The sequence below is a fragment of the Dendrobates tinctorius genome, unplaced genomic scaffold (assembly GCF_039654945.1).
Source record: "Dendrobates tinctorius isolate UK_male_01 unplaced genomic scaffold, ASM3965494v1 ptg000177l, whole genome shotgun sequence".
Lineage (NCBI taxonomy): Eukaryota > Metazoa > Chordata > Amphibia > Anura > Dendrobatidae > Dendrobates > Dendrobates tinctorius.
In genome coordinates, this window is record NW_027361844.1 from 2,892 (window position 1) to 27,687 (window position 24,796).

The window sequence follows — 24,796 nt, forward strand, 5'->3', positions numbered from 1 at the left end:
TTACCATTTAGTGAATATAAGAAAAAAAAAATGTGGAATTGCACTTTTTTTTGCAATTTCCCTGCACTTAGAGTATTTTTCATCATTTTCCAGTACACTGATGTTACCATATAATGCAGTCGTTCAAAAGTATAACTTATTCGGCAAAACACAAACCCTCACATCGCCATATTGACAGTAAAACAAAACAAAAACAGAAAAAAGTGACCTCCTAGACACACGCTGTGCAATTTAAGTCACAAATGTGGTCACATGACTGAAAAACTGGCTGGTGAGTACTGCAATCAGCCATCGGCACACACGTTACTATGTGCTAATAGATGGAGTGCTCCTTTATGGATTTTTAGAGGCGTTAGTGCTCTGCGATGCAGACTCACCTGCTTGTCATTGAGGTTTCCTTGTAGTAATGAGTCCATGAACACATGTCGCCCGGGGTTCTTCCCTCTGCGCTCTTTAATGGCTTTTTTCAGCACAGTTTCCATTTCCATCAGAGCTTGAAATACAAGTGGAAAAAATTGATGTATACGCAACTATACTGGAACTTAGGGAACAGCATGTTCTGGTTTGATTTGTTTGCTTTTTTTAACCTGCAAACTGTTTGTATAGTCATTGTCAAAGAATAAAAAAAAATAAAAGTCTGCCAAGACATGCTGCCATTTTTCGAAGCCGGATGCAATAGGTACAGGCGTGCCATCTTGAAAATTACATTTTTTTGTTTTTTTATTAAAAGGTCAAGGCCACACTTTATATATCTGTAGCAGCCTTCTAGTCTCTGACCAGGCCAAATTTTTGAAATGTCACCAGTGTCACTTCATGTGGTGATAACTCTGGAATGCTTCAACGGTTCCCACTGATTCTAAGGCCTCTTTCACACATCAGTATTTCATCAGTATTTGTATGCCAAAACCAGGAATGTCTCCAAAATAAAGAACAGGAGTCAGTCTTTCAACTATATTTTTTTCTCGGTAAGTTCCATTCCTGGCTTTGGCATACAAACACTGATGCAAAATACTGACCAAATACTGACGTGTGAATGAGCCTTAAGACTGTTTTTCCGTGACACACTGCACTTTGTTAGAGGTAAAATTATAAAGTTCTATGAAACACCAACCAGTTCAACAATCTCAACACTTCCCTAAATGAATTTCTTGATGGGTATAGTCTCCTAAATGTAGTCACTTGGGGGGGGGGGGGGGGGGTGTTCTGTTTTGGAGAGTCAGGGGCTCTGTAAATGAGACATGGTATCTGCAATCTATTCCAGCCAAATTCAAACTCCAAGTTTCATTTGTTGCTTCTTCCCTTTCACTGTCATGTGTCAAAAAAAAAAAAAATGTATGTGAGATATCACCACACTCAGAAGAAATTGGGTAACAAACTAAGTAGAGTCAATTTTTTTTTTATTTAAATTGTGAAAACGAAAATTAAGAATTAAGAAGAAGATGGGCCCCATAATTTGTCACACAATTTTTACTGAATGCAATGATACCCCATATGTTGTTAAAAAGTACTGTTTGGACACAGAGCTCAGAAAAGGAAAGAGCGTCACTTGATTTTTTGAGTGTAAATTTGGAATAGATTGTGAGTGCCATATCGCATTTGTACAGCCTCTGCCATGGCAAAATAGCAGAACCCACTCCATCTCAAAGAATTTATCCATTCATGTACTGAGCCTACTGAGGTGATTCAATATATATGAGGGCACAGAAAGAAGCAGCTGTGATCCCCTGCTGTCCTATCTGTATCCTCTCTTTTGCTTCCTCCCCTGCCCGGGAGCTGTGGTATGATCAGACCATGTTCCTGCACGATCAGACACAGCCATTACACAGTACACAGCAGGGGCACATTTATAAGATTATCTTAGAATAGGAACATTATTTTAAGCCCTTAACGACCGCTGATACGCCTTTAAATGGCGGCAGTTAAGGGTACTTATTCGTAAGTGACGCTTTTTTACGCCCCCAGCATTGGAAATTCAACAGGGGGTCTCGGCAACTGGGGATAGCAGAGACCCTGGAGAACATGATTTGGGTCAGTTTTTACCAACCCCAATGTTGCAATTACCGTTTTTCACAAAAAAAAAAAAAATTATAGTAAAAATCAAAACCCCCCTTTATCACCCCCTTAGTTAGGTAAAAATAAAGTATTTATTTTCGCTAGGGTTGTGCCTAGGGCTGGAGTTAAACAGTAGAATCTCCCCAATTCTAAGTACATCAGAGGGTCTCCAAACATGATATGGGCGCCACCACTGATTCCAGCCAATTTTGTGTTCAAAAAGTCAAACGGTGCTCCCTCCCTTCTGAGCATTGCCATGCACCCAAACAGTGGCTTTCCCCCACATACAGGGTATCGACATACTCAGGAGAAGTTGCACAACAAACTTCGTGGTCCATTTTCTCCTAATGCCCTTGTGAAAAAAAAGCTTGGTTCCAAAGTAAAATTTTTGGTGAAAAAAGTAAAAATGTTCGTTTTTTCCCTTCCACATTGCTTTAGCTCTCGTGAAGCACCTGAAGGGTTAATAAACCTCGAGTGTGGTTTTGAGCACCTTGAGTGGTGTCATTTTTGGGTATTTTTTGTCATATAGGCCCTCCAAACTCACTTCAAATGTGAGATGGGCACAAAAAAAAAAAAAAAAAGTTTTGTGGGAAAAAAAATTACAAAAAAAAAAAAAATAAATGTTTCCAAAATTGTACTGATGTAAAGTTGACATGTGCGAAATGTTATTTAACTATTTTGTGTGACACCACTCTGATTTAAGTGTACAAAAATTAAGTTTGAAAATTGTAAAATTTTCTAAATTTTTTCCAAATTTCAATTTTTAGACCATAAATAATTGCAAGTTATATTGAAGAAATTTTACCACCAACATGAAGTATAATAAATGCACAAAAAAACACAATCTCAGAATCAGTGGGATGCATTGAAGCGTTCGAGCTATAACCTCAAAGTAACAAGGGTCAGAAGTGTAAAAATTGGCTTGGTCATTAAGTACCAAATTGGCTCACATTGGGGTTAAACACATCCAATTGTGGAAATTATTAGTATTCCAAGATGTTTTGATTAAAATGTACATTGTTCATGGGAACACCCCTTTAATGCGGACAGGGGAAGGAAGAAGCATCACCCTCATGAATACACACTGCTCAAAAAAAATAAAGGGAATGATAAAATATCACATTCTAATTATCACTGAATGAAATATTCTAGTTGTAAATCTTTATTCATTTCATAGTGAAATGTGTTGAGAACGATAAAACAAAAGTGAGCAATGTAAATCAAAATGAACATCCCATGGAGGTCTGGATTTGGAATAATACTCAAAATCAAAGTGGAAAATCAAATTACAGGCTGATCCAACTTCAGTGGAAATGCCTCATGACACACACACAGTCTGAGGATCTCATCCCGGCACCTAATGGCAATCAGGGTACCTCTGGCTAACACGGGGAGGGCTGTGCTGGACTTCAAAGAAATTTTTCCCGCACCATTAATGACCCACTGCCAAACCGATCATGGTGAAGGATGTTGCAGGCAGCAGAACGTTTTCTATGGCATCTTCGGACTGTCACGTGTTCACTGTGAACCTGTTCTCATCTGTGAAGAGAATAGGGCGCCAATGCCTAATTGCCAATTTTGGTTTTCCCTGGCAAATGCTACTCGTTCCGTATGGTGTTGGGCTGTAAGCACAACACCCACTTATGGACATTGGGCCCTCATACCACCTTCATGGAGTCTGTTTCTGACCGTTTGAGCAGACACATGGATGTTAGTGACCTGTTGGAGGTCATTTTGCAGGGCTCTGGCACTGCCCCTCCTTGCACAATGGAGGAGCTAGCAGTCCTGATGCTGGGTTGTTGCCCTTCCACGGCCCCCCTCCACTTTCCAAGTGTACTGGCCTCTCTCCTGGTATCTGCTCCTTGCTCGGGACACTGTGCTGACAGACATAGCTATTCATCTTGCCATAGCTAGAATTGATGTGCCATCCTGGATGAGCTGCATTACCTGAGCAACTTCTGTGGGTTGTAGACACCGCATCATGCGACTATATCTCTAGGTGAGAGCAGTGACAAAATACAAAAAAGTGACAAAACAGCCAGAAATGATGAGAACAGAAGCTTTCTGTGGTCACCCCCTACAGAACCACTCCTTTATAGGGTTGTCTTGCTAATTGTATCATTTCTACCTGTTGCCTGTTCCATTTGCACAATAGCAGGAGACATTAATTCAAAATCAGTGTAGCTTCATTATTGGACAGGCTGATTTCACAGAAGTGTGACTGACTTGGAGTTACGTTGTGTTGTTTAACCCCTTCCTGACATCCGACGTACTATCCCGTCCACGGTACCCGGGCCCGTATGACCGTGGACGGGATAGTACGTCTACCGCGATCAGCGGCGCCCACGTGGTGAGCGCCGCTGATCGCGGCCGGGTGTCAGCTGATTATCACAGCTGACACCCGGCACTATGTGTCAGAGGCGGTCACGGACCGCCCCCGACACGTTAACCCCTTGCACACCGCGATCAAACATGATCGCGGTGTACCTGGAGTTAAAGGGAAGCATCGGGAGGGAGGGGGCTCCCTCCGTGCTTCCATGAGCCCCCCACGGCAGCGCAATGTGCAGCGCTGCTGCCGGGGGCTCCTATCCTCCAGGCCCCCGGATCCAAGATGGCGACGGGGGCCTTCGGGGACCTGAGGAAGCTGGCTTCCTCAGTGCCTGCAAAGCGCAGGCAAGAGGAAGTCTTCTTCAATGCCTGTGACAGATTGCTGATCTGTCACAGTGATCTGTGATGTGACAGATCAGCGATCTGTCACAGGACAGTGATGTCCCACCTGGGACTATGTAATAAAGTAAAAAAAAAAATTTAAAAAAAATGTAAAAATAAATTAAAAAAAAAAAAAAATATTCCCTCAATAAATCCATTTTTTGGAAATAATAATAAAAAAAAAAAAATAAAAGTACACATATTAGGTATCGCCGCGTCCGTAATGACCCGCCCTATAAAACTGTCCCATTAGTTAACCCTTTTAGCGAACCCCTTAAAAAATAAAAAACAAAGCAAAAAATAATGATTTATTATCATACCGCCAAACAAAAAGTGTAATAACACGCGATCAAAAAGACGCATATAAATATCCATGGAACCGCTGAAAACGTCATCTTGTCCCGCAAAAAACGAGCCGCCACACAGCATCATCAGCGAAAAAATAAAAAAGTTATAGCTCGCAGAATAAAGCGATGCAAAAATAATTATCTTTTATATCAAATAGTTTTCATTGCATAAAACCGACAAAACATAAAAAAAGACCTAAATGAGGTATCGCTGTAACCGTACTGACCCGAAGAATAAAACCGCTTTATCAATTTTACCGCACGCGGAACGGTGTAAACGCACCCCCCCAAAAGAAATTCATGAAACGCTGGTTTTTCTTCATTCTGCGTCCCAAAAATCGGAATAAAAAGCGATCAAAAAATTTCACGTGCCCGAAAATGGTACCAATAAAAACATCAACTCGTCCCGCAAAAAATAAGACCTCACATGACTCAGTGGGTCAAAAGACGGAAAAATTATAGCTCTCAAAATGTGGTGATGCAAAAACTATTTTACAATAAAAAGCGTCTTTTAGCGTGTGACAGTCGCCAAACATAAAAACCGCCATAAATAGTAAGTCAAACCCCCCGTTATCACCCCCTTAGTTAGGGAAAAATAATAAAACTAAAAAAAAAGTATTTATCTCCATTTTCCCGTTAGGGTAAGGCTGTGTGCACACGCTGCGGATTAGGTGCGGATTCATCCACGCGGATTTTGTAAAATCCGCAGGTGAAACCGCAGGTCAAAAGACCTGTGGTTTTACCTGCGGATTGCTCTGCGGTTTTGTCCTGCGGTTTTTCATCTCCTCAATAGAGGAGATGGCAAACCGCAGGAGAATCCGCAGAAAGAATTGACATGTCAATTCTTTCTGCGGATTGAAAACCGCAGATAATCCGCGCGGAAAATTCTGCACCGTCTGCACTGCGGTTTTTGATTCCCATAGGGAATCATGGTACTGTACACCGCAGCAGAAACTGCTGCGGGTCCGCAGCAGCCAAAACCGCTGCGGAACCGCAGCAAAATCCGCAGCGTGTGCACACAGCCTTAGGGTTAGGGCTAGGGTTAGGGCTAGGGTTAGGGGTGGAGTTATAATTGGGGGTTTCCACTGTTTGGGCACATCAGGGGCTCTCCAAATGCAACATGGCGTCTGATCTCAATTCAGCCAATTCTGAGTTGAAAAAGTCAAAGGGTGCTCCTTCCCTTCTAAGCTCTGCCATGCGCCCAAACAGTGTTTTACCCCCACATGTAGGGTATCAGCCTACTCAGGACAAATTGCAAAACAATTTTTGGGGTCCAATTTCTCCTGTTACCCTTAGGAAAATAAAAAATTGGGGGCAAAAATATCATTTTTGTGGAAAAAAATGATTTTTTTATTTTCACGTCCGAGTGTTATAAACTTCTGCGAAGCACTTGGGGGTTCAAAGTGCTCACCACACATCTAGATAAGTTCCGTGGGGGGTCTAGTGTCCAAAATGGGGTCACTTGTGGGGAGTTTCAATAGTTTAGGTACATCAGGGGCTCTCCAAACGCACATGACACCCGCAGACCATTCCATCAAAGTCTGCATTCCAAAACGTCACTGCTTCCCTTCCGAGCCCCGACGTGTGTCCATACAGTAGTTTTCTCCCACATATGGGGTGTCAGCGTACTCAGGCCAAATTGGACAACAACTTTTGGGGGTCCAATTTCTCCTGTTACCCTTGGGAAAATGAAAAAAACTGGGGACTAATTGATCATGTTTCTGGAAAAAATACGATTTTTTTATTTTCATGCCCTGGCATTATAAACTTCAGTGAAGCCCTTGGGGGTTCAAAGTGCTCACCTCACATCTAGATAAGTTCCTTAGTGGGTCTAGTTTTCAAAATGGGGTCATTTGTGGGGGGTTTCCACTGTTTAGGTACATTAGGGGCTCTCCAAAGGCAACATGACACCCGCAGACCAATCCATCAAAGTCTGCATTCCAAAACGTCACTACTTCCCTTCCGAGCCCCGACGTGTGCCCATACAGTAGTTTTCTCCCACATATGGGGTATCAGCATACTCAGGACAAATTGGACAACAACTTTTGGGGTCCAATTTCTCCTGGTACCCTTGGGAAAATAAAAAAATGGTGACTAAAAGATCATGTTTGTGGAAAAAATACGAATTATTTATTTTCACGCCCGGGCATTATAAACTTCTGTGAAGCACTGGGGGGTCAAAGTGCTCACCACACATCTAGATAAGTTCCTTAGGGGGTCTAGTTTCCAAAATGGTGTCATTTGTGGGGGATTTCCACTGTTTTGGTACATCAGGGGTTTTCCAAACGCGACATGGTGTCCGATCTCAATTCCAGCCAAAAACGTCAAATGGCGCTGCTTCCCTTCCGAGCTCTGCCATGCGCCCAAATAGTGGTTTACCCCCACATGTGGGGTATCAGCGTACTCAGGACAAATTGCACAATAACTTTTAGGGTCCTGTTACCCTTGGGAAAATAAAAATTGGGGTGAAAAGATCATTTTTGTGGAAAAAATATGATTTTTTAATTGTACCGCTGTACGTTATAAACTTCTGTAAAGCCCTTGTGGGTTCAAAGTTCTCACCACATATCTAGATAAGTTCCTTGGGGGGTCTAGTTTCCAAAATGGGGTCACTTGTAGGGGGTTTCCACTGTTTAGGTACATCAGGGACTCTCCAAACGTGACATGGCGTCCGATCTGAATTCCAGCCAATTTTGCATTGAAAAAGTCAAACGGCGCTCCTTCCATTCTGAGCTCTGCCATGCGCCGAAACAGTCGTTCCCCCCCACAAATCAGGTATCAGCGTACTCAGGACAAATTGCACAATAACTTTTGCAGTCCAATTTCTCCTGTTACCCTTGGTAAAATAAAAAAAATTGAACCTGAAGTATTTTTTTTGTGAAAAAAAGTTAGATGTTCATTTCTTTTTAAATATTCAAAAAAATTCCTGTGACGCACCTAATGGGTTAATAAACTTCTTGAATGTGGTTTTGAGCACCTTAAGGGGTTCAGTTTTTAGAATGGTGTCACTTTTGGGTATTTTCTATCATATAGACCCCTCAAAGTGGCTTCAAATGTGATGTGGTCCTAAAAATAAAATGGTGTTGTAAAAATGAGAAATCGCTGGTCAACTTTTAACCCTTATAACTTCCTAACAAAAAAAAATTTTGGTTCCAAAATTGTGCTGATGTAAAGTAAACATGTGGAAATGTTACTTATCAAGTTTTTTGTGTGCCGTATCTCTGTGATTTAAGGGCATAAAAATTCAAAGTTGGAAAATTGCGAAATTTTCAAAATTTTTGCCAAATTTCCATTTTTTCACAAATAAACGCAAGTTATTTGAATGAAATTTTACCACTAACATGAAGTACAATATGTCACGAGAAAACAATGTCAGAATCACCGGGATCCATGGAAGCGTTCCAGAGTTATGACCTCATAAAGGTACAGTGGTCAGAATTGTAAAAATTGGCCCGGTCATGAACGTGCAAACCACCCTTGGGGGTGAAGGGGTTAAGTGTTCCCTTTATTTGAGAGCAGTGTATTTTTGGCCGCAGTTTGGCTAATAGGAAGCCCCCTGATAAATGGATTGGTCACTTTTTGCATCATGGATTTCAAAGCCTGAAGAGGTTAAAAAGTTTAAAATAATGAACATGACTTGCTGCGCACATGCTCCGTATTTAATGATTAATGAGCGCCATTTCAGGCAAAATGAGCCTGAAAAAGACACCACCTGCACATACCCCAAAAGGGAAAATAGTATGAACACAGAGCCTCACCGAGAAACAGTAACCCTAGAATTGAAAGATAAAAGTAAAAACTAGAGATTTTTTTGCTACATTTTCTTTATAATTCCTGAAACGCAGAGAAAAAGCATAAACATCATGCAAAGAAGACAAGAGTCAATTTCCTGCTGATCTTTGCAATTTCTGTCTGAAAGTGAAAGCGGTAGGGTTTAAAGGGGATGTCCGTTTCTTTAATATTGATTGCCTATTCTTAGGGCACTTCCTCAATACCACATCGGTTGGGGGGGGGGGGTGAAACCCGGCAGCCCCTTTTATTAGCTGTTCACAGTGCAACTCAGATGTGATCAGCTGTAGAGCTGCCCAACACAGCTGTCAGCTGCATAACGGCCGCAGCCGGATTCTGCACATCCATCCTTGTTCATGTTAAGCAGCTGCTGTCAGCACAAGGAACAGCTGTTGAGGGAGTGCCGGGTGTCACCGCCACCAATATGGTACTGATGACTTATCCTAAGGATAGGCTATTAATATTAAAGTAATGGACAAACAGTTTAACCAAGAGGATTAGCTTAAACAGGTATTCCCATCTCCAAGGTCCTATCCCAATATATAGCAGGTGTAATAATATTAGCAAATACCTCCAATTAGAAATGTAGTATAGTTCTTTTGATTAGCTAGGTCACCTACCCCATGTGCAGAGTAGTGCAGAAGCTTGGGATCACTAATAACTAAGCCATTGCAGTGCCCTGCACATGGGGTGCGCGACAGCTGATCATAAGAACTACAGTCATGGCCAAAAGTTTTGAGAATGACACAAATATTAATTTTTACAAAGTCTACTGCTTCATTTTTTCTAATGGCAATTTGCATATACTCCAGAATGTTATAAAGAGAGATCAGCTTAACAGCAATTACTTGCAAAGTCAATATTTGCCTAGAAAATTAACTTTATCCCCCAAAACACATTTCAACATCATTGCAGCCCTGCCTTAAAAGGACCAGCTAACATCGTTTCAGTGATTGCTCCATTAACACAGGTGTGGGTGTTGATGAGGACAGGGCTGGAGATCAATCTGTCATGATTAAGTAAGAATGACACCACTGGACACTTTAAAAGGAGGCTGGTGCTTGGCATCATTGTTTCTCTTCTGTTAACCATGGTTATCTCTAAAGAAACACATGCAGTCATCATTGCACTGCACAAAAATGGCCTAACAGGGAAGAGTATCGCAGCTAGAAAGATTGCACCTCAGTCAACAATCTATCGCATCATCAAGAACTTCAAGGAGAGAGGTTCCCTTGTTGCCAAAAAGGCTCCAGGGCGCCCAAGAAAGACCAGCAAGCGCCAGGACCGTCTCTTAAAAGTGTTTCAGCTGCGGATCGGGCTACCAGCAGTGCAGAGCTTGCTCAGGAATGGCAGCAGGCAGGTGTGAGTGCATCTGCACGCACTGTGAGGCAGAGACTCTTGGAGCAAGGCCTGGTCTCAAGGAGGGCAGCAAAGAAGCCACTTCTCTCCAGAAAAAAACATCATGGACAGACTGATATTCTGCAAGAGGTAAAGGGAGTGGACTGCTGAGGACTGGGGTAAAGTCATTTTCTCTGATGAATCCCCTTTTCGATTGTTTGGGACATCTGGAAAACGGCTTATTCGGAGAAGACCAGGTGAGCGCTACCACCAGTCTTGTCTCATGCCAACTGTCAAGCATCCTGAAACCATTCATGTGTGGGGTTGCTTCTCAGCCAAGGGAATGGGCTATCTCTCAGTCTTGCCTAAAAATACAGCCATGAATAAAGAATGGTACCAGAATGTCCTCCGAGAGCAACTTCTCCCAACCGTCCAAGAGCAGTTTGGCGATCAACAATGCCTTTTTCAACATGATGGGAGCACCTTGCCATAAAGCAAAGGTGATAACTAAATGGCTCAGGGAACAAAACAGAGATTTTGGGACCATGGCCTGGAAACTCCCCAGATCTTAATCCCATTGAGAACTTGTGGTCAATCATCAAGAGACGGGTGGACAAGCAAAAACCTTCAAATTCAAACAAAATAAAAGCATTGATATTGCAAGAATGGACTACTATCAGTCAGGATTTGATCCAGAAGTTGATTGAGAGCATGCCAGGGAGAATTGCTGAGGTCCTGAAGAAGGGTCAACACTGCAAATATTGACTTGCTGCATTAACTCATTCTAACTGTCAATATAACCTTTTGTTACTCATAATATGATTGCAATTATATTTCTGTATGTGATAAAAACATCTGACAAACATACATAAAAACCAGAGGTCAGCAGATCATGTGAAAATATAATATTTGTGTCATTCTCAAAACTTTTGGCCATGACTGTATACTATGTTTCTAATTGGGAGACATTTGCCATTACACCTACTACATATTGTAATAGGATCTTGGAGATGGGAATATCCCTTTAATAGTTGTAAATTGGATGTATAGCAGAGGGAGGAAGCTCCTGCCACAAATGGAGCATAGTGAGGAAGAAATAGGGGTGGATGGAGGGATGACTAATTTGCTTGTAAACATATCATGGTAGGAGTATCATACGGCAGCCTTGAATCTACAGTCAGCTGGAGGAAGGCGCGCACATCTTCGTTCGGTGCATCTTATGGACTGTCTAATAGAAAATGAAGTTTATGCCAGTCATGAGCTGTTGTACCTCAAGCTAAAATGCCTTCTGGGGGTACACTATAGCATAGTTGTGCTGTGGCGGAAGACGACGTCTTTGTTTTGCAAGTGCTGTAAACTCAATATATTACTACTAGCTGCTGGCCCAATTCTAAAGCATCGGGTACTCTAGAATATGGCCAGCAGCAGATTAAAATAAAAAAAATGTGATATACTTAGCATCCGATTGCCCCCGGAATCTGTCCCTCCTCTCCACGCTGCCGGCATCTTCCGTTCCCAGTATTGCTTTGCGCCAAAGACCACTGCTGACTTCCTCTCGCGAGAGCGCGACGTCATCAGCGGCATTTCGCGCAAAGCAGTACTGGGAACGGAAGATGCCGGCAGCGTGGAGACGAAGGACAGATTTCGGGGGCCATCGGAAGGGGAGTAGATCACTATTTTTTATTTCAATTCTATTTTTTACACGTTTATGGTACCGAAGGAGTCTCTTCTCCTCCGGACCCTGGGCACCGGCTAGCGCCGGGCATCTCCGGCTGTGTCGCCGCTGACGCCCGTGCTCCCGGAGATGACCCGCGGCAACCGATAACGCCGCTGATCTCCCGACGGCACGGTAGCTGTGGTGTGCGTCCTGCCAATGGCGGACTGCGCCTGTTGCTGATCAGTTGTGGCCTGGCGGGGGCGACCAATCAGCGCAGCGGGATTTCGGTTACAGACAGACATGTTAAGGCGTGTATATATATATATATATATATATATATATATATATATATATATATATATATATATATATATATACACATACATACATACATACACACAATAATATATAATATATATATATATATATATATATATATATATATATATATAGCAAATTTAGCGATTTGTGCTGCCAGAAAACTAGCATAGGAGGGATGATGTATTCCCCTCATTACTCAGTTTTATCAGCAGTCGTAGACAAAATAGATTATAAGAAAGTAGGCGATACAGAGGACATTTGCTAGGGTAGTTTGTGAATTTTGGGGTTCTATATTCTACCTTCTGTCTCTTCCCCACTATCCCATAGAATGTAAGTCCACAAGGACAGAGTCCCCTCCCCTCTGTACCAGTCTGTCATTGTAAATTTGTTTACTGTTAACGATATCTATAACTTTGTATGTAACCCCCTTCTCATGTACAGTACCATGGAATTAATGGCGCTATATAAATAATGATTTGTTGCAATATTTTAATACAAACTCACCACTTTCATACTGTTTTTTCCGACTGGGACTCCTTTCTATAGATCCATCAAGAAAGCCTTTACCGATCTCAGACCAAATCTGGAATAAAATGTATGGTATGATACATTTATGTAGGTACAATATACTTTTCCTTGCTGATAGTTTTGTAGTTCACTTCACTTCTTTCACCAAGAATAAAATAAACTTTTAATTATAATTACACAAATTGTTTAGTCCCCCACTAGTGATACAAATATTTCCTCCATTATAAGAAGGAGGGATCGTTTTGTGTCTAGACAATTTCAAAAATATTCAGAATTGAGAGTCCTCAGTAGTTGATACCTTTTAATGGCTAACTGAAAAGATGGTAACACATTGCAAGCTTTCCAGACTACTCAGGTCTCTTCATCTGCTTCACGTCACTTGTCTCATCTATTGCATTTTTTCTGTGCTGTATTGTGCATAAATATGTGACTCTTCAGATTTTGTATTACTCTAGCCTGATGAAGAGACCTGAGTCTTGAAAGCTTGCAGTTTGTTACCATCTTTTCAGTTAGCCATTAAAAGGTATCAACTACTGAGGACTCTCAATTCTGAATATTTTTCTATCTACTGGCTAACACGGTACAAAGATATAGATCTTTCCTGTAGACAATTTCAGTGAGCACAGAAACCCACACAACTAATACTCAGGTTATTTACCGTAGGTCTTTCTGAGACTGATACATGACAAAAGTGGCATACAACTTTATGGTTTAACAAATGAGTTTTCTAACTGCTTTATATTATAGGTGTTCACAATATAATTTCTGTATTTAAAAAAACAAAAACAAACTGCTGCTCCTAATTAAGGAGATCTGTGCATTTCCAATGAACCTTGACTGTGTGCTGCCAGCGTATAACAATCAGTCCTGCCTATGGGAAGGGCGCATCAGTGACTCATTACAAGACCGTTATATAAGGCGAAGGAATCCAATCCAGCTCATTACCATCTTCTAGAAGTGATCAAAAAAGGATTCTAGATATTGAAACCTGTGAGGAGTTGGCAGAAAATATTGATCAAAGATTATATAAAAACTTTGTATGCTACAAAGAGAAACACAATAGCCCTTTCAATTATCAGTATGTCTGTGACTGCCGCAAAAAGCCACCAAGTGTTTCCAATGGATGATATTGTACCAATAATTGCATTCTACGAGATAAGTAAAGTATCAGCTCTCCAAAATGCCCCTTTACTCCACGGCAAATACAAGTGCCCTGACAGCGGGATGGCGCATTATGGAAAAGGTCACGTTATTCTCCTCACAGTATTTACATGGCACTCACAGTATCATGGTTCTTACGGAATCGGAGAACCTCCTGGTTATCTTCAAAGGTGCTGCCCATTGCAGTCTGTGTAACAGATTTCATGGCAAATCCAAGCATATGTTGACACAAGGGCACATGCTGAGATTGAGGAATGGAACTCCACTTTGATAGTAACTCCTCCGAGAGCTGAAAGATAAATACTGCTGATTACACAGCCTTATAGGACACATAGGATTCCATTTTTCCCATTACTATTTAGCTATTCAACTGACAGTCAAAGAATCCAGCTAAAAATAACTCCTACTACTACACATCACAAGAGACTTAAAGGGAATCTGTCAGCCCTTTTTTGAGATATCATATAATGATATCATTCAATTATGTGTCACATAAGGATTCTCTTAGTACTTTTGCTTCCCCGTGACCCCGCACCTTTCATGCATAAATACCTTTTTTATATCGGTTCAGATGTATGTAAACTGCCGCTGTCCGGTCCGCTGGGCGGGGCTTATTCACCTGCTCCCCCCTCCCTGTCTTTCTCTACGCATTTCTTGTGTAGAGCAAGACAGGGAGGGGGGGGAGCAGTTGAATAAGCCCCACCCATCGGATCGGACAGCGGCAGTTTACATACGTATGTAAATCACTTCCTTATTCTCCTTCCCCCTCGGCTTGCTGGACATAATTTCATCTGTGAATATCACAGATGCCGTTGTGTTTTCGCGCCTGCGCATTGATAAGGCCACTCGCGCAGTATGCTTTGCCCAACTGTGGGCAAAGCATATAATCACAACTGCACATGCGCGGGTATTTTTCCCTGCCGTGTATGACCCGGAAGTCTTCACATGCCAGAGACGCTCTTCCTGGACGCCGGATACCTGAGAAAAGGCCTGAGCAGTGCGCATCACCCCGGAACCTGAGAAAGAAAATCATCTACTAAACGCACTGCTCAGGCCTTTTCTCAGGTATCCGGTGTCCAGGAAGAGCGTCTCTGGCATATGATGACTTCCGGGTCATACACTGTAGGGAAAAATACCTGCGCATGCGCAGTAGTGATTATATGCTTTGCCCACAGTTGGGCAAGCGGCCTTATCAATGCGCAGGCGCGAAAACACAACGGCATCTGTGATATTCACAGATGAAATTACGTCCAGCAAGCCAAGGTGGGGGGATAAGCCACGTCCATCGGACCGGACCGCGGTGATTTACATACATTGGAAGAGTGATTAAAAAGGTATTTATGCATCAAAGGTGCGGGGTCAGGGGTGGATCAAAAGTACTAATATAATCCTTTTGTGTCACAGAATTGAATATCTTTACATGATATCACTAAAAATGGGTGACAGATTCCCTTTAAGACCCCCATACACATTAGATCAATGTTGGCTGTAATGGTCGATATTGACAGGACAGGCCGACACGCAAGTGTATGGGGGTGCCATTCAACTGACTGCACATACCCAATTTTGTATTCCCAAAGAAAAGCCACCGGCCAAGATGTCAGCCAGAGGCGCTCAGAGAACACAGGATCACTTGCTGAACGTGTGCTCCTGTGTATGGGAGAGATGGCTGAAGTACTGTTTGACCCACAGTTGTTTAATGTTTATGGGGACTTTAGGGTTGCACCATTAACAATCTACAGATTGATATGGTCTACGCCATAAATACTTTCTACCTTTATAGAGTCTATCAGCCGTTCTTTAGAGAGTACTGCTAGCCTCCACAGACAGGTTTTTTAGAGAATACTTATGTTTCCCATGAAATGGTTCTCGGGCACCTTTTCTTACAAGTTTGCATTGTGCAGTCCTCTGTAATTCCTCGTCCCACTGTGTGAATGAACAGCCAGCTGGCCATCTCCTCCCTCCCCGCCCCCCCGACTGCCTTCCCAGGGGCATTTATACTGGACCGTGATCAGCATAAAAAGTTGTTCTATATTTTGCCACTCTGAGCATTGTTCACATCAGTCTTCCTAATTTAATACTAAGATTATGGCCAGCTGCCAGAGCAGGCGACAAGCAGTTGGGGCATCAGTACAACTGGGCACCTTGTAGACGCATGCCAGGACATCAATCATGCTCAATAACAGCAAGTGGGGAGGGGGGGCAGGGAAGATGTAGCACCGAATAGTCAGTGTACAGGACCACCCAGTTTCCAGAATCAGGTAGGAAAATAGGGCATTTCAATGGGTTGTGTCTCCACACAATGGAATAATGCAGTTTCTCCAAAATAAGCTTCAGAATTGTTCTCTTTTGTACTTACCGTGTATAATGAGAAGCAGGTACAATCTGATATTATAGAATTTAAATCAATTTTCAGTAGGTTCCTGCAACTTGTCAGATGACAGACTGTTTTTATACAGCTTTCGTCAGGCTGCCATAGGTGTACTCTGCTAATAAAAAGTCATCACAGCAACAATGGAATTAAAAAGGAGCCTGTCCAGTCATTGTTTTAGTAAACTGCCCCCTTGCCACAGAGGCCATGTAATATGCAGCCCTAATGTGTCTGAGCTTACATGCCCCAGTACAGAAGTTATAAAAACACTTAGGCTGTGTGCCCACGATGCGATTTTTAAGCGTTTTTGCCACGATTTTCGGCGCGAAAACGTTTAAAAATCTTGTACAGAACGCCCCCCATGCATTCCTATGGCATTCCGCACATGCTGTGCTAATGCTGCGCTTTTTTCTGCGGCGGATTCGCATCGCGGGAAAAAAAAAAAAAAAAAATATCGCAGCATGCTCATTCTTTTGTGCGGAATCGCAAAGAATTGCCGCGATTCCGCACCCATAAGAATGCATGAGAATCGCTTACTTCCCGCATGTGGCTATGCCCACCATGCGGGAAGTTAAGCGTCTCATGTGTGGTTGGTACCCACGGTGTGGAGTAGAGGAGACTGTCCTCCAGGCCCAGGGTACCATACCCCTGTAAAAAAAAAAAAAAAAAGAAAATCGGGGTATATTTACCTTCCGACGTCCCGCGCTGCATTCCCGGCCTAAGCGTTCCCAGTAATGCCTTGCGGCAAGGTCCTGTGATGACGTACTCTCGCGTGACTAGCGGTCTCGTGAGATCACTATAGCAACGCGAGACCAACGTCATCACAGGTCTCGCAAGGCATCGCTGGGAACGGGAGCGTTGCTGAGACTGCGCGGGACGTCGGAAGGGAAATATACCCCGATTTTTTATTTTTTAAATTATTTTTTACATTCTTTTACTATTGAGGCCGCATAGGCGGCCTCAATAGTAAAAACCTGGTCACACTTGTCAAACACTATGTTTGACGAGTATGACCAACCTGTCAATCACATTCCAAGCGATGCTTCAAATAGCTTGGAACGTGCTTGAATATCGCACGCGAAAATTGCGAACATAATCGCGGTAAAATCACGCAGAAAAAAAACGCGCGATTTCTGGGAAGGAGTCCGGTTTTCAGTGTCCGGATTTAAACGCAACGTAGCCTTAATCTTACCTTGTATGTAAGCTGTGGTTTCCAGTCTTGTGGATGGCACTGGATGTGGCTTCTGTCACGCTCCTCCAGCCAGTAGTGACTCCCATCATTATCTGAATGATGGGCTGAACTGTTCTGACATTCCCGTCCCCTCAGAGGAAATCCCACAACTTTGCAATGACGGCCAGCTCCCAGTACATAAGCATTGCAGATGGGTTTATGTTCCCTGCTTCTTTTTCAATCTTCCCATGCTCTGGAAGCTGTAGGTACTAAGAAGTACACAAAAATTGAGTACCAGCAGCTTCCAGAGAATGGGGAGATTGAAAAAGAAGCAGGGACATGCATATGACCTATGTGCTGGCCATCATTGCAAAGCCATGAGACCTCCTAAGAAAAGCCCGTGGCATCAGAGCGGCTCAGCCGGCATAATTCAAACTGCAGCAGGTGTGACTACTAGCCAAAAGGAGTGTCACAATACCAAAACCCAGCACCTCACACATGGCTGGAAGGCAGGAACTTACATAGAAGGTAAACAAAGAGTAAAAAAGTTTTGTTTTCTTTTTAAATACTGGGGCGCTTAGATTTACAGACACATTAGGGAAGCACATTACATGACTTGTGAGGAGCTGGGGGCAGTTTAGTAGGGTACAAGTGACAGGTTCCCATTAAATTTCCTGTGTTGTGATAAAAGTCTATCAGCAGAATCACTTCCTTCCAATTAAGGGACCATCATCTCTTTCTAGTGCATGCCCTCATCTCCTGCCTTGACTACTGCAACATCCTGCTTTGTGGCTTCCCTTCTAGCACTCTCGCGCCTCTCCAATCTAGCCTAAACTCTGCTGCCCGACTAATCCACCTATACCCCCGCTATTCCCCAGCCTCTCCTCTGTCAATCCCTTCGCTGGCTCCCCATTACCAAGAGACTCCAGTTCAAAACCCTAAGCTTTACGAAACAATCACTGACCTCAGGGAGACCAGTCAAAGAAAACACTGCGGCAGCCGGCAAAGGCGCTCAATCAGTAAAATCCTAGGTGCAATGCTCCCTGGGAAATACGAATATGCAAATAAAGTCCGTGGAGCCTCATCTAAGAGTCTCAAACACGGGACTAGCCAGATCTTCCTCCAGGGAAGGACCCAGCCAGGGAGCATTGCACCTAGGATTTCACTGATTGAGCGCCTTTGCCGGCTGCCGCAGTGTTTTCTTTGACTGGTCTCCCTGAGGTCAGTGATTGTTTCGTGATGTTGGTCTACTAGGCATTGCTCCCACCTAGCCAGAATCCTACTCCACACTGATGAGGGGCAACACCCTGAAACAGCTGTCTGCGGATGGATACCTGGCCTTGGTATTTCCCTTGTCATATCTGTAAATTCGTAAAGAGCTGGATATTGACTTAACCCCTTCATGACCCAGCCTATTTTGACCTTAATGACCTGGCCATTTTTGGCAATATTGACCAGTGTCCCTTTATGAGGTAATAACTCAGGAACGCTTCAACGGATCCTAGCGATTCTGAGATTGTTCTTTCGTGACATATTTGGCTTCATGTTAGTGGTAAACTTAGGTCAATAATGTTTTCATTTATTTGTCAAAAAAATGGAAATTTGGCGAAAATTTTGAAAATTTCGCAATTTTCACATTTTTAATTTTTATTCCGTTAAACCAGAGAGTTATGTGACACAAAATAGTCAATAAATAACATTTCCCACATGTCTACTTTACATCAGCACAATTTTGGAAACAAAATTTTTTTTTGTTGGGAAGTTATAAGGGTTAAAAGTTGACCAGCGATTTCTCATTTTTACAACAAAATTTACAAAACCATTTTTTTTAGGGACCACCTCACATTTGAAGTCACTTTGAGGGGTCTATATGGCAGAAAATACCCCAAAGTGACACCATTCTAAAAACTGCACCCCTCAAGCTACTCAAAACTATATTCAAGAAGATTATTAACCCTTCAGGTGCTTCACAGTAACTAAAGCAATGTGCAAAGAAAAAATGAACATTTTAATTTTTCCAATAAAAAATTTCTTTTAGCATCAATTTTTTCATTTTCACATGGGCAACAGGATAAAATGGATCCTAAAATTTGTTGGGCAATTTCTCCTGAGTACACCGATACCTCATATGTGGTCATAAACCACTGTTTGGGCGCACGGCAGGGCTCAGAAGGGAAGGAGCGTCATTTGACTTTTTGAATGGAAAATATGCTGGAATATTTGGCGGTTGCCATGTCGCGTTTGGAGAGTCCCTGTGCGCCTAAACATTAGAGCTCCCCCACAAGTGACCCCATTTTGGAAAATAGACTCACCAAGGAACTTATTTAGATGCATAGTGAGCACTTTGAACCGCCAGATGCTTCACAAATTGATACATAAAAAAAAAAAAAAGGACTTTTCACAAAAATTTTCTTTTAGCCTCAGTTTTTTCATTTTCACATGGGCAATGGGATAAAATGGATCCTAAAATTTGTTGCGCAATTTCTCCTGAATGCACAGATACCTCATATGTGGTCATAAACCACTGTTTGGGCACACGGCAGGGTCCCGAAGGGAAGGAGCACCATTTGACTTTTTGAATGGAAAATTAGCTCCAATCGTTAGTGGACACGATGTCGTGTTTGGAGAGCCCCTGTGTGCCTAAACATTAGAGCTCCCCCACAAGTGACCCCACTTTGGAAACTAGACCACCCAAGGAACTTTTCTAGATGTGTGGTGAGGACTTTGAACCCACAAGTGCTTCACAGAAGTTTATGAGGCAGAAAAGTGAAAATAAAAAAATAATTTTTTTTTCCTCAAAAATGATTTTTTTAGCCCGCTATTTTTTAGTTTCACAAGGCTAACAGGAGAAATTGGACCACAAAAGTTGTTGTGTAATTTGTCCTGAGTACACAGATACCCCATATGTCAGGGGAAACCACTGTTTGGGCGCATGGGAGAGCTCAGAAGGGAAGGAGCGCAATTTTGGAATGCAGACTGATGGGATGTTCTGCGGGCATCATGTTGCGTTTGCAGAGCCCCTGATGTGCCTAAACAGTAGAAACCCCCCACAAGTGACCCCATTTTGGAAACTAGACCCCCCAAGGAGCTTATCTAGATGTGTAGTGAGCACTTTGAACCCCCAAGTGCTTCACAGAAGCTTATAAACGCAGAGCCATGAAAATAAAAAATCATTTTTTTTTCCTCAAAAATGATTTTTTAGCCCGCTATTTTTTATTTTCACAAGGGTAACAGGAGAAATTGGACCCCAAAAGTTGTTGTCCAGTTTGTCCTGAGTACGCTGGTACCCAATATGTGGGGAGGGACCACTGTTTGGGCACACATCGGGGCTCAGAAGGGAAGTAGTGATGTTTTGAAATAACGACTTGATGGAATGGTCTGCGGGGGTCATGTTACGTTTGCAGAGCCCCTGATGTGGCTAAACAGTGGAAACCCCCCACAAATGACCCCATTTTGGAAACTAGACCACCCAAGGAACTTATCTAGATATGTGGTGAGCATATTGAACCCCCAAGTGCTTCACCGAAGTTTATAACTCAGAGCCGTGAAAACAAAAAAAATCATTTTTTTTTCACAAAAATCATTTTTTTAGCCCCCAATTTTTTATTTTGCCAAGGGTAACAGGAGAAATTAGACTCCCAAAGTTGTTGTGCAATTTTTCCTGAGTACGCTGATACCCCATATGTGGGGGTAAACCACTGTTTGGGCACACGTCGGGGCTCGGAATGGAGAGAGTGCTGTTTGACATTTTGAATGCAAAATTGGCTGGAATCAATGGTTGCACCATGTCGCTTTTGGAGACCCCGTGATGTGCCTAAACAGTGGAAACCCCTCAATTCTAACTCCAACCCTAACCCCAACACACCCCTAACCCAACCCTAATAATAACCCTAACCACAGCCCTAACGCCAACACACCACTAACCCTAATCCCAACTCTAACCCTAACTACAACCCTAATTCCAGCCCTAACCCTAATTCCAGCCCTAACCCTAATTCCAGCCCTAACCCTAATTCCAGCCCTAACCCTAATTCCAGCCCTAACCCTAATTCCAGCCCTAACCCTAATTCCAGCCCTAACCCTAATTCCAGCCCTAACCCTAATTCCAGCCCTAACCCTAATTCCAGCCCTAAATGGAAAAAAAAATATTTTTTTTATTTTATTATTTGCGCCTGGCTATGGGGGTCATAAAAGGGGGGTGTATTTACTTTTTTTTTCATTTTGATCACTGTGAGAGTGTATCACAGTGATCAAAATGAAAAATGAACGCAACCGGCAAATTCATGGACGCCGCCATCTTGGACAATGGCAGGCGCACTGCGCATGCGCCCGCCATTTTGCAAGATGGTGGCGCCCATGATCCGGACGCCGGGAGCCACGGCGGGACGCCGGGAGCACGATCGGAGGTCCTGGGGGGATCGGAAGGTGGGAGGGAGCGATCGACAGGGGAGGGGGAGCAGATGAGGACGGCGGCGAACGATCACCGCCGTCCATCGGTGGCGGGGGCCGATCGGCACCGCCAGTCGGTGTGTGGGGGGGGGGGGGGTCGGGGGTCGGTGTCCAGCCATGTCCGATGCTATTGCAGCATCGGCCATGGCTGGATTGTAATATTTCACCAAATTTCATTGGTGAAATATTACAAATCGCTCCGATTGGCTGTTAAAAGTGAAACAGCCAATCAGAGCGATCGTAGGCACGTGGGGGCTAAGCCACGCCCCAGGGATTAACTGTAGAGTGTCCTTTGTGTGCGGGTCGGGTGACCTTTCAGTGACCCCGGTCACCCGACCCGCAGGGGGGCTATTTATAGCATGACGCCTACGTAGGCGTCATAGGTCGTTTGGGCACGACTTTTCATGACGCCTACGTAGGCGTCATGGGTCGTGAAGGGGTTAAAGGGCCACTTAATATAGTGGTTTCCGAAAGGAGCCACCCCTTGGCTCGGTCCTTACCTGGAGGAAGATCTGGCTAGTCCCGTGTTTGAGACTCTTAAATGAGGCTCCACGGACTTTATTTGCAAAACCCTAAGCTTGGCATACAAAGCCATCCACAACCTGTGTCCGCCATACATCTGTGACCTCGTCTCCCGATACTTACCTGCACGCAACCTCCGATCCTCACAAGATCTCCTTCTCTACTCCCCTCTTATCTCCTCCTCTTCCCACAATCGCATACAAGATTTCTCCCGCATATCCCCCTTCCTCTAACTCTCTACCTCAACATATCAGACTCTAGCCCGCCGTGGAAACCTTCAAAAAGGAGCCTGAAGACCCACCTCTTCCAACAAGCCTACAACCTGCAGTAACCACTGATTCACCAAACCGCTGCACGACCAGCTCTATCCTCGCCTACTGTATCCTTACCTATCCCTTGTAGATTGTGAGCCCTCGCAGGCAGGATCCTCTCTCCTCCTGTACCAGTCGTGACTTGTATTGTTTAAGATTACTGTACTTGTTTTTATTATGTACTAGCTGAAGAGCCCGGCGTTGCCTGGGCATAGTAACCAACTGTGGTTATAACAATTTATAATGATTATATTGCACATAAAAACATTTCACATCATAAATTCAACACTACAGATTTGCAACACAAATTAACTAAACGATTACCCAAGTATTGATAGTATTTTATTTTCAACTCATTCAAGAGCCTTTTGATAAACATGTGCATCTATGTATTTAACCCTATCCTGTGTGATAATGTCTGCTGAGCTGTGTACCTAATCCTCTCCTGTGTGATACTTTCTGCTGAGCCATGTACCTAATCCTATCATGTGTGTTACTGACTGCTCAGCCGTGGATCTAATCCTATCCTGTGTGATACTGTCTGCTGAGCTGTGTATCTATTCCTATCCTGTGTGATACTGACTGCTGAGCTGTGTATCTAATCCTATCCTGTGTGATACTGACTGCTGAGCAGTGTACCTAATCCTATCCTGTGTGATACTGACTGCTGAGCAGTGTATCTAATCCTATCATGTGTGCTACTGACTGCTGAGCTGTGTATCTATCCTATCCTGTGTGATACTGGTCTCCCCCTGCAGTCTGTGTCAGAGGGTGGTCTGTGTTGGCACGGTAATAAAGTGTTATTTCCAGCTTTACAGAAGGACGATAACACCATAGAAATGATACGAATAATAGGCAAAATTATTTGGTGAACTGGAACGCACGGGGTTAAAATTTTGCCTCACAACATAGCCTATGACGCTCTCGGGGTCCAGACGTGTGACTGTGCAAAATTTTGTGGCTGTAGCTGTGATGTTGCAGATGCCAATCCCAGACATACACATACACTTTTTCCCCATTATGTACATAGGGGCAAAATTGTTTGGTGAATTGGTATGCGCGGGGTTAAAATTTTGCCTCACAACATAGCCTATGACGCTCTCGGGGTCCAGACGTGTGACTGTGCAAAATTTTGTGGCTGTAGCTGCGATGGTGCAGATGCCAATCCCGGACATACACACATATATACAAACACACATTGAGCTTTATATATTAGATACCCCTCCTCACACGTAAAGAGCCATGGAATAAATGGCGCTATAATAAATAATAATCATCCCCTACAAACTAGAGATAATTGTGATGTACCTTTATTATTACACTGAAATTACTTTGCAGAGACTTGTTGATGCCGTTCTCATACAGCTTCTTCTGCATATGACTTTCAGTCGCTTCTCCAATAACCCCAGACTGGTATCCCAACAGGGACTTCAGCATCATCTGGAAGGGGTCGGCTAGAACAAGATCATGACATGCAGTAATTAAAAAGAGTGCTCCGATTCATTCCCCTGCCCCCATCTATTATCATATAGTAACACTGTATATATGCAGAGTGCATTGCTTGCAATACTTACCGGGCGCAGTCTTTGGCCGTTTCCAGCGCCATCTGACCGCATTTGTGACCTGCTGATCCGCACAGAGTCTTGAGGAGGAGCGGGCTGGAAACAGCTGAAGGCAACGACCAGTAAGTATCGCAAGAGAACCTCTGCAAACACAGACATGACTATAGGCTAAAAGATGGGGTGGCTAAAAAAAAAAAAACCCCACGAAGATGCTCCATAAAAATAGGAATTTCAAAATACATGAACAGCTGCTGTACAATTGTTTTCTACAATGTTTCAGTCCGAAGTTCAGAATAAATACAACAGTACCCATTTTTTAAAAGAGTACTAAGGCTCTGTGCACACTGCATTTTTTCCTGCACAGTTTTGACAACCTGAAGGATTTCCTAGTAACCATTTAGCAAATAATACAGATGTACCAATACTATCTACTGATGAAAAATTATAGCGAGGAAAAAGAAAAAAAAAAGGAAAAGTAGATTGAAAACTTATTTAATAACATAAACAC

At 43.1% G+C, this 24,796-nt stretch overlaps 1 protein-coding gene across 2 annotated transcripts in view; it reads right to left on the reverse strand.

Annotated features, from left to right (window-relative positions):
• Positions 1-269: 269 nt before the first annotated feature.
• Positions 270-24,796, reverse strand: part of LOC141054207 (cytochrome P450 20A1-like) — a 43,010-nt gene continuing 18,483 nt past the window's right edge. For both annotated transcript variants that reach the window (XM_073551433.1, XM_073551434.1), the window contains 4 exons: positions 24,035-24,180; positions 14,024-14,191; positions 12,718-12,796; positions 270-493 (listed from right to left, as the gene is read on the reverse strand). In XM_073551433.1, coding sequence (XP_073407534.1) covers positions 285-493; positions 12,718-12,796; positions 14,024-14,191; positions 24,035-24,180 — 602 coding nt within the window. In that variant the 3' untranslated portion in view covers positions 270-284. The remainder of the gene's footprint in view (positions 494-12,717; positions 12,797-14,023; positions 14,192-24,034; positions 24,181-24,796) is intronic.